Genomic DNA, 10738 nt, shown 5'->3' with positions numbered 1-10738 from the left:
ATGAGGAAACTGAGTCCTTCTGACCAGGTGCAGAGTGCATTAAGCTTCCTCTGACAAGTTGGCAGAAGTCAGTGGGGGCTTCGTGCTTGACAGAAAGAGGTGCAGGAGGTGTTAAGAACAAACTGAACTTCATGTATGGAAAGTCACAGTCTTACCACTTCCTCTTACATGTTCCTGTCTAGCGTAAATGCCTCTGTAGCACATAGCTAGGTAGCATCACTTCCAGTGCTTCAGCTGAGAGTATCCCACATTTCATAAGATTTGGTTATTAGGCTGCCATGAGACTGAAAAACTAAGCCTGTTCTGGGAACTAAGTGAAGTATGTTCAGCTCAGTATTCCCTTCTCTTCAAAGATCATAAAATGTTTTAGTTTGGAAGAAACCTTTAAAGGTCATCTAAGACAACCCCCCTACAGTGACAGTGACATCTTCAAGTAGATCAGGTTGCTCAGAGCTGTGTCCATCCTGACCTGTAATGTTTTGAGTGCAATATGGTTTTGTAAGGAGAGATAATGTTTTGCTGGGTCAATTGATACTGCAGAGGAAGGTGGAAGGGTGCAATAAGTTTCAGATTAAGGCTATCTTTGGGCTTGAAGCTGTTTGGAGTTAAGTATCAGGTTTCTGTCTCTGATCTGACCAAAGTAGTAAGATCAAAGTTACTGAAAACATAGTCTGGGTCTGCAGTAGACAATTCTCCCTGGCATGAACGTTTTGCTTGTAGAGCCCAGCAGTGGCAGAAAATTGTGAACATCATAACCTCAGCTGGACAGAGTCACTGGGCCACCGACTCCTCCTGTGCACTTGTGTCTCCATGTGTTCCTGAGGCGGCTGTATGACCCTCACACCTTTTTAAGGGAAATTGGGAATTGGTAAAAGGTACTCTCTGAATGTCCAGAGAGACATTTGTGCTTTTATAGATTAAAGAGAAGCTCTTAACAGGGAGAACACGAAATTTCTTTGTTGTGCATCAGTGTGAGTTATCTGTCCTGGGAAGGGTGGCTTCCAGAGGCAAGTAAAAGAATCTAGGGCCAACTGGAGTGATTGTCCTTCTGTACTTGGCACTGGTAAGGCCACACCTCAAAGACTGTGTTCAGCTTTGTGCCACTCACTACAAGAAGGACATTGAGTTGCTGGAGCATGTCCAGAGAAGGGCAATAAAGCTGGTGAAGGATCTGTTCTTGTGAACAAGTCTTACGAGGAGTGGCTGAGGGCCTGGATTGTTTAGTCTGGAGGAGGCTGAGAGGAGACCTCATTGCTCTTTACAACTATGTGAAAGTAAGTCGGAATGAGGTGGGTGTTTGTCTCTTCTCCTTAGTATTAAGTGATGAGAAATGAGGAGGAAATGGACTCAAATTGTGCCAGAGGAGGTTTAGATTGGATATTAGGAAAAATTTATTTAGTGAAAAAGTGGTCAGGCTGCTCAGGGCGGTGGTGGAGTCACTGTCACTGGAGGTGTTCCAAAAACGTGTAGACATGGCACTTCAGGACCAAACCTATTCTATGGCTTTTGTTTTGAAGCCTGAAAATCAGAATAAATAGGATTCTAGTTTCTAAATCTTTTATTTGCAGCAGCAGTGAGATGACATGGTATGATGCTCTGGCAGGGGGGTTGGACCTGATGGTCTCTTGAGGTCCCTTCCAACATCTGATATACTGTGGTCTTTTGAAGCTTTCTTTCCATGCATGTTTGTACAGTGTGATGGTACCTTAATATACCTGGCCACTCCTTCTGGTATGAATATTGAGGGAATATATGTTTTACTGTGAAGTATACTGACACAACTGAAGAGGCAAAGAATTCAATTGTCTTAAACTTCTCCTTTTTAAAGGCTGGATGTTCAATTTCATCTATGGTATTACCACTTGGGACAAATAGTCTCTTTGGAGCATTCAACCAGTGACAGGTGCTGCTAGCCCAGGGCGAAGACCATAAGAGACAGTACACAAAAGCCTGTTTCTGCCACTGATCATTCTGTTGGGGTGCTAGTCTGATGACAGCCGTGTCCCACTGCAGGGCCAGGTTAGTGGAGAGATGCTTTAAAATAGCTACCTTCCATTTTATGTACAGGCAAGACAGGTCAGTGCAGTCTGGCTATATTCAGTCGTTTTCTTTTTTCTTTTCTGCATGCAGCAGCTTCATGGCTTCAGAGAGCAAGGGCTGCTGAACAAGAGAAGCACACTGAACTCCTGCCCTGCAGAGCAAGAGTACAATTTACTTTTAGTAAAATTAAAATTGTCTTCACAGAATGTTAGGTCTTGCATCAAGAGAAGCTGTTACTCATGTAGCCTTCTAAGCACAGTCATCTGGGAAGAGACTGGTAGAGAAGCAGTCTAGACTTACCTTGGCACCTTTCTGATGTGAGGTTTTGTTAGCTGTATGACAGCTGTCAAGAGTCATAATCTTAACTTTTCTTCCAGTGCTCTCAAGATTGTTTCATCCCAGAGCAGTCTTTGGTCCATATCCCACTATCTTCCTCTTCTTCTCACCCATTCTTTTGCATCCCAACACCTGGAGTAAATTGCACACTTCCAGATAGGCTAGTCAATTTAAAAACCAAGTAAGAAAATTGCTCTGCCTTCTACTGCAGCAGCTGTATGTGTGGACTCAAGTTCAAGTCTCCTTTTCTTACTGTTCTGACCTTTTGCAACTGTGCCACCTTTCTGCAGCTGAGAGTGGAAAATGTTTCTGTGCAGACTGACAGCTGACAGGAGTGAAAAGGTGAATAGTATTTTTACCTCCTTGCTGAGTTTAGGATTAGAGTTAGCAGTTCTTAAGGATTTTCTTTTCTAAGGTGGAAGCTTAATTCCTTTTCAAGTGTTTAGCAAGTAGGTGGTATTAACATGATGCATTTAACTTCTGTGAGTCCTGAAGCAGATATGTCTTAGCTGCTGCTCACAAGAGATGGCTTAGAATTTTTCAGAAGGCTGAATGTGTAGATTGGATCTGGGAAAAGAGATGAATGTGCAAAGCAGTCTGAAGCGGTGTCGTGATCGGGGTTACCCTGTACTATGAAAGATGAATTCTGGACTCCAGGCATTCAGAAGCATCTGAAGCATCCCTGTGCACATACATTTAGACTTTTCTGTCTTAAAGAACTAAAGTCTTAAATTTTGGTTGACTGATAAATACAGACAAATTTTGAAAATGCTTTCCTGTATTGGAGCAATGGATCTGTTGATTTTACTGGGGAGACTGTTCAATAGAGCATGGTCATTTGGACATGCTGCAGTCAACAAAGGGGAATGCAGAGGAAGGATATAAGCATAATATTAAATGGATCTACTTTCAGAGGGGCAATGTGAAGGCTGGAACAGAGAATGCCCTGCGGAGCTGTGATAAATGGTCGGTAGGCTGCAGGTAGGAATTCTGGATCCAGTCATAGTCTTTCAGCATCAAAATGAGCACAAATCAGAAAAAGCAATTATAGGGAAAAAAAAAGAATCCATCCCCTTCAAGTAGAGGGGAAGAGACTGCAAATAAGCAGATAATAATGACAGCATAAAATCACATCCATGTACCTTCATGTATGTATATATCCCTACAGTGGGATACTGGCTTCTAAGTCTCTGCTTTGTGCTGGGTCCACTCCAAGGACATTTAGGCCCTTGGTGGACACTTGCTTGCTTGAGAACTGTAGTATCACCAAATGCTGTGAGCCTTTCCCAAACAGGGGAGGGCACCGAGTAAGGTGCAGGAATCTTCTGGCAACAGGTTTGGAGAAAGATGTGACTTTACCTGAGTAAAGAGATGCTAAGGAGATTCAGCATCTAGAAATACAATGTCTGAGTTTGACCTCAGTGATCTTTCACATATTTGTCTTGTAAGTGTGCTGCTTGCTTTACTCTTGAGGGGTCTTAATTTCTGTCAGGAACATAGGAAACATCTCTCTTGGTTGCTCTAAGTAAAGAGCAAGCTGCCTTAACTTGTTCTCAGGTTGGAATGGTAACTGTGAGCTAAAGTGATTTTGAGTAACTTGATGCTATGTGCGAGGCAGGGCACAGGCGGTCTCAGCTTTTTGCACTTCTGCTGCTTATTCATGGAATCACAGTAGTCAGAAAATTATTCTTTAAACTAACAATAGCTTCACATTTTTGTCTTTGTTCTTTGAACAGTCCCCTCAAGACCCCCCCTTTACATTCCTTCCCAAGTAAACCCTACTTTTCTCCTTCCCATTGTGAAACTGTGCCTTCTGGGCAGCCCACACACTGGCATTACTGGTGAGAGCTATACTTCCCCATCCCTTTGGCTTAGTCTGGTAATTGGATTATTTTAATCCCCTTTTGTCGTCATTCTTTTTTACTGTATCCCAATTCTCTTCAGAACAGGTTTGAAAGATAGGCAGGGATCAGAGGCTGCCAGCAGGTACTGATAAAACCAGGCAAGGAAACAAGGAGTGGCAAGGAAATGATGTGGCTTCTAAGGGAAAGGAGCTAGAGACAAAAATGAGGGGGAAATGCAGATTGAAAATGGGCTGTACTTTCTTACGTGCAACTCTTGGCAGTGTAGGTAGAACTTGGAGGAAGGGAAACAACATGCAGCCTGCTGGAGGTAAAGTCCAGAGAGAGATACAGCAAACCCAGGTGATTTAATACATCCAGATATTACCAAAATCCCAGGGTTTGAGATTCATCCTGAAAACACTAACAGTAAGGACATCAAGTCTGTATTTGGAGACATCTGTCTGTGGCATGCTTTTATCTTTATTGCAGGGTTTGAGTAATCGATCTGCTGGAACTATTCCACACTCTTCAGTACAGTCGAAATTCTATTTTCTGAGCCACAGTTAATTGAAGCTCTCAGTTACCTGAAGAATGAATATCTCCTCAGACTTATGACTTCAGGACATAAGTACTGCTAAGACTTCACTGCATAAATCTTTAAACACTGATGAACTAATGTCTTGGGACCAAATCCAACACAAGTGTTCTGTAAATCTTTACTCATAATGGCCACGAGAGAAGGGTCACAAGGATAATCAGAGGGCTGGAGCACCTCTCCTATGAGGACAGGCTGAGAGAGTTGGGATTGTTCAGCTTGGAGAAGAGAAGGCTTCAAGGACACCTTATTGTGGCCTTCCAATATCTGAAGGGTCACAAGGATAATCAGAGGGCTGGAGCACCTCTCCTATGAGGACAGGCTGAGAGAGTTGGGATTGTTCAGCTTGGAGAAGAGAAGGCTTCAAGGACACCTTATTGTGGCCTGTCAATATCTGAAGGGGGCCTATAAGAAAGCTGGTGAAGGACCTTTTATGTTCAGGTAGTGATAGGGGGAATGGATCCAAGATAGAGAAGGGTATATTTAGATTAGATGTCAGGAAGAAGTTCTTCACTGTGAGGGTGGTGAGATACTGGAACAGGTTGCCCAGGGAGGTGGTGGAAGCCCCATCCCTGGAGGTTGTCCCTGCCCATGGCAGGGACGTTGGAACTAGATGATCCTTGGGGTCCCTTCCAACCCTGACAATTCTGTGATTGTGTTTGTGTGTGATTTGTATTAAAAAGTCAAAGGCAGATTTGCAGCACAACCATTGAATGCTCTCCATGGTTGCAAAGGCATGCTTATTTGATGTTTACTCACAGGGAAAATGCAAAATAAGAGAGGATGAATTACACTAAAGAAGATACTATGCAAAATGCATGTCAGTTTGCATTGGCACATCCTCATACCTACTTTACACTTTGTTAAAAGCAGAAAAGCAGATATATGTCTGATTGTCCCAATTGTAAGGAAGAACACAGCTGCTTTTACGTAAGTACTGTTTGTGTAAGAAGATTCTGAGGAAGGAGAATATCAGAAGCTGTAGAGCTTCTGGTTGGGGAGTGGCAGGTGCCTTTTATTGCACAGTTCTGTTGTTTGGAGGAACTGAAATACACTGCTACCTATGTGCCTCCTCTCTCTGCAGTTACTCTTTCAATGAGAGAGTAATTACAACGTGTAACTTAGGGTTATACATGTATCTAAAGCATTTCTTAGAAATATGAACAACATTAGTGAATACTTCAAATATGAATTTGTAAAATAAAACTATGCCCTAATTTTTTAACTGTTAGAAACAACCAGGCACTAAGAATAAGGAACTAGATGCTGCAGTTCAAATTCAGCTGCGGTGAATTGAGTTACTGACAGAATTTATAGACTCAGGCCATCACAAAGCAGGAGAATTCGTATGGAAGTTTTTTGTTTGTGTTTTTCCTTTTCTTAGCACTTCTGAGTTAATTCAGAGTATTTTGGTGAGGTCTCATTACACCCCATCCAGAGGCTGTAAGCCCAAATAATTCTGCTAGAGTAGAGGGAATAGAGACACTCCATGAGAGCTTACTTGAAACAGTTTGGCTTGGTAGCAGGGAAACAGGCAGAAAGCCACTGCAGAGGAGAGCTTTGGAAAAAAATGAACCAGGCAGTGTTCAAGAGCTAATCAGGCATGAATATGTCATGCACTGATGACTCCCCTGCAGTGCCATGCGTGTGACGAATCTGCCATTATGTCTTGGTCTCCTGTCAACCCATTTTCCAATCACTTGCCTCTTGCCTGCCTGGGCTGTGTGTCACCTGGAGAACTGAGCGTGAGCATGGAAGTGCTCCCCCGGCACAGAACGGTTTTGCATGTGAAACGGGGCAGCCTGGGATTTATGTCCTTTCCCCTTACTTGACCTGGTGCATCAGGTTCATTTGTGTCTTACCTCAACCTAGGGGATGAATAATATCCATTTCAGAGTTGATGTTATAAAATATAGAAGTATAATCTTTGTGTTGCTACAATATTATTTTCTTGCAGCCCTAACTCAGAGTGCTGCCCTGACCTTCTGACCAGATTTCTGTAGAGAAGCAGAGCCCTTCATTTCATACACTTCCTCCTGCGAGGCCTGTGCTTGTTTGCTGTAGCCATGATTTCCACAGACACCATGAGCTAAGACAGAACAGAGTGTTCTCTGACACCCATGTGTGGTTTCCTTAGGATTGCTGGTTTTTTACTTCTATCAGCAAGCTGGAAAAGAAAATCCTGTTGGAAAAAGAGGAAAATTCTGTGCTGGCTTAGCCCAGGCTTCCTAACAACGTTGTACTAGAGGAAGTATTTCTGCTTTAGTGCTTGAAATACAACTTGCTGCTGATGGAGGGCGTTTTCATAGCTTTGAATTGAGATGCTCCCACCTTTCCACAAAATAAGGCAGTGTGAGCAGCCTCAGTATAAGCCTGGCCATCCCTATGTAGTCTCCACTACTTGTTTTGCCCTCTGCTGAGACAGTTGTGTGTGATAGCTGTGTTTCTGGTTTTCAGGAAGCCACTGCCCATCCCACTGTAAATACCTCAGTGATGAATGTCATTTGTTTTCTTCAGGAGACTGAGTAGCTTTTTGATCTGTATTACTTTCACACCATTAAAAGTTTTGCATCACCAAGTAATTATTTACTTCAGGCTTTTCACAAATCTGCATCTCTTACTGAATCCAGTCCTGGCCTTTTGTTTGGATACCTCTCCCACTAATGCCCTGCAACTACTTTTCAGATTGATCCTTTTATCATTAATTGCTGCCCCATAAAACAACATTTTTCTCCTTCATTGCCCTCTTGAGACCTTGTGCTGTACTGCCTACCAAGCACCAGCCAGTTCGGTGTGGCTGGGAAATAAGATGCTTGGGAGCAGCTGCAGTTTTGTTTTTGCAAGTGCTCAAGTGACTTAAAAGTATTACACTGTACAGTCCCCAACTCATGCAGTGATGTGCTGTAGTGCGTTGTGTCCTCCCTACGTATTCTCCCAAATAAGTCTCTTAAAGAGGTCAGGTTCACCCTGGTGTGTAAGTCTGTGAGGTTTCAGTAAAATTATGCTTAAAATCAATTTGGTTTAGTGAGTAGCATGGCAGAGCAATGCTTAGGACCTTACACATTTCTAACAAAAAGTGGGAAAACTTAATTGTGCTGAAACAGTTCAGTGATAAGCAAATTATGTCCTTTCAAAACCTCTTCACCAAGTTTCTTTCTGTAGAGACAATCAGAGTTTGTTTTCATTTCCTATTAATCATGACTAGCCATCTCTCTCTCTGCTCAGCTGTTCCTTTTTATTATCCTCCTTTGTGTTTTGCTGTCCCAAAGCCAAATGTGAGTGGGTTTCAATGGCTCTCTCCTGCTTTTTGACTTGCTATCAAGCAACACAGTAAGAAAATTATTTTCCAAATCCTAGCCATACAGTGCAGGAAGTATTTAACAGAAGAAATAACAGTTATGCAGAAAAGTGGGTGCGTCTGGAAGTATAAAAACCTCCAAATTTTCTCTTCCTGTTTCATTTCTGTGGCTTCCATCAAAGCTCAGTTTTTCACTGTTGTAAACATTTTGGGTATAGAGACTGTAGGTGACAGCAGTAAGGGCCCATTTCAATGCTTTCTTCATCTAACCTATTGCACGTTAGAATCAAAAGCAGGGGCTGGTGCTGTTTTTGAAAAGAGCAAAAAAAGTGATGTGTGCTTCTTGTGAGGTGCTTGCATTTTTCTACTGGCTTGCAACCAATGAGTTCTTAGGCAGCCTCAACCCTGGCAAAGCCCTTGTATCTGCTAACTTCCTTATCACCAATGCAATGCCAGCTGCCTCTTGCTTCTCAGGCAGAGCAGTGTATGTTGTCTGGGACCGTTCTGAGACTTAGAGCCCAGTAAGGTGCTACCTTTCTCTGGGAAAATGAGGTGATTCAAAATTCACTTCTTTCTTGGATTTGCCCTCTGTGGATGTTACAAGTTTGCATGTGTTACCATCTTGGGGATAAGGACTTGTGACACCCTTTTTGACTCCTCTCTCCCTTTCTCTCTCTCTCTGTTTCTTAATTTCAGAGTGCCTGCTCAGGTGCGTGCAGAAGAATGGCTGCGGCAGAACCTCTGACCGCTTTCTCCCGATGGTACCTCTATGCCATTCATGGCTATTTCTGTGAGGTGATGTTCACAGCTGCCTGGGAGTTTGTAGTCAACTTTAACTGGAAGTTCCCAGGTGTTACCAGCGTGTGGGCGCTCTTCATCTATGGCACCTCCATCCTTATTGTGGAGAAGATGTATCTATATCTCAAAGACAAGTGTAACATTTTAGTGCGCTGCTTCATTTACACACTTTGGACATACCTCTGGGAGTTCACCACCGGCCTCATCCTACGCCAGTTCAATGCCTGCCCATGGGACTATTCCCAGTTTGATTTTGACTTCATGGGCCTGATCACCCTGGAGTATGCCATCCCATGGTTTTGTGCTTCTTTCATCATGGAGCAGCTGGTGATCAGAAACACCCTGCGCTTACGATTTGATGAGACTGCTGAGCCGGGGGCCCCCACCGTCCCTGTTGCCTTGGCCAATGGCCATGTGAAGACTGATTGAGCAGTGACTCAGAACCACACTTAGCAATCTGAGTGAGCCCAGACCTCTACCACAGACTTGTCAGCTCTAGCTTTGAGGTACTGCACCTTGCTGTATGATAAGGTTCATAAATCCCATTTTTCTAATGGGGATGTGCATGGGATATACCAGAAAAAAATGGAACAAATAGATTTTCTATGGATTTACTCTTTGGGCTCCAAGGACCAATATCAGCTACTTGTTAGTTAGGTCACTTCTGATTTTAACTTATTACAGATGAAAGCAGTCCTTTTGCTTACACTTTTATGTGGAGAAAGAAGAAAAATAAGTACTTTGGTGGAAACACATCCAAAAAGGAAAAAACCTAATTAGCGGATGGGCATGGACACTCCAGCTACATTAATGATTGGCTTACTCCATTAGGCAATATTCAGGTGCTTGCTTGCAACCAATACCTCCTGTGGGACCTGAGATGCTGCAGGAACAAGGAAAATCCATCTGCTGTTGAGAAGAATTGAAGACTGTCAGTCTGCTGGGGAGGTAGATGGTGTTCCCCTTGCAAGGTCCCATTCGCCTCTCACCAGGTTCTTTGTTGCACCATGAAAAAGTCTGGTGCTGGACATCTTGCTGAATTTATATAGATCTTGTACTTTTTGGAATCTCAGTCCTGATAGTAGAATTTTTTTTCTTTTCCTTTTTTTTTCTTTTTTTTTTTGTGATAAAGGTGTTCTTTGCTGAGTGAATTTTACTATAATCTGTGCAATCTGAATCTTGGCAAAAGGCACAAGAAAAAGTGCAAGTCTTCCCCATCTCCTCTAACCCCCAAAGCAGACCTTGCCTGAGGATTTGCAGCAGATGCCAGCTCCCATTTTACCTGGGCAAGCCTTGTAGAGACTTTACAGGCCATGAGAATTTTCTGCCTTCCTTCCCAGGGCATCCTCTGTTTCTGGTGATGTTGCTGATTTAGTCTGGCTGCAGCCCATTGTATTTGAAAGTCAAAACCTTCACATGGCTCATGGTATCCAGAACGTGGTCCTCTGGCACTGATTCTCACCTTCCATCAGCAGGTGGCAGGTCTTGGCTCAGTTCTGCCCAGTGTTCCCAGGGTGTCTAGAGGATTTCTTTTTCTTTCCAGATTCTTCTTTAAATAACCACAATTATTGTCATGACAGTAACTGGAGGCAGCAAGAAATACGCCATGCTGCCGGATATATTATTTTAAAAACCCAAACAAAACCAAAAGCAAAAAGCTCCTCTCTGAAAAGGACTTCTTCATGCTCTGCCTCAATGAAGCTTTGAGATAGGGCGTAAGAGCAGCAGTACAAAGGTGGCGCGAGAGGGAGCGCTGTGGATCCACTGTAGAACTACTTGCATCAGGGACAGTTTGAAATTGAATGTACTGGAGACATTTGAGGAGTA

The 10738-nt window shown here is 43.1% G+C and overlaps 1 protein-coding gene across 1 annotated transcript; it reads left to right on the top strand.

Annotated features, from left to right (window-relative positions):
- Nucleotides 1-8836: 8836 nt before the first annotated feature.
- On the top strand, nucleotides 8837-9340 carry TMEM229B (transmembrane protein 229B). The gene has a single exon (XM_054400735.1). It carries the CDS (start codon nucleotides 8837-8839, stop codon nucleotides 9338-9340), a length of 504 nt encoding a protein of 167 aa, XP_054256710.1.
- The last annotated feature ends 1398 nt before the right edge of the window (nucleotides 9341-10738 follow it).

This window comes from Indicator indicator, chromosome 4 (assembly GCF_027791375.1).
Source record: "Indicator indicator isolate 239-I01 chromosome 4, UM_Iind_1.1, whole genome shotgun sequence".
Lineage (NCBI taxonomy): Eukaryota > Metazoa > Chordata > Aves > Piciformes > Indicatoridae > Indicator > Indicator indicator.
The sequence above is the reverse complement of the archived record's forward strand: the minus strand, read 5'-3'. Positions and strand labels throughout refer to the sequence as shown.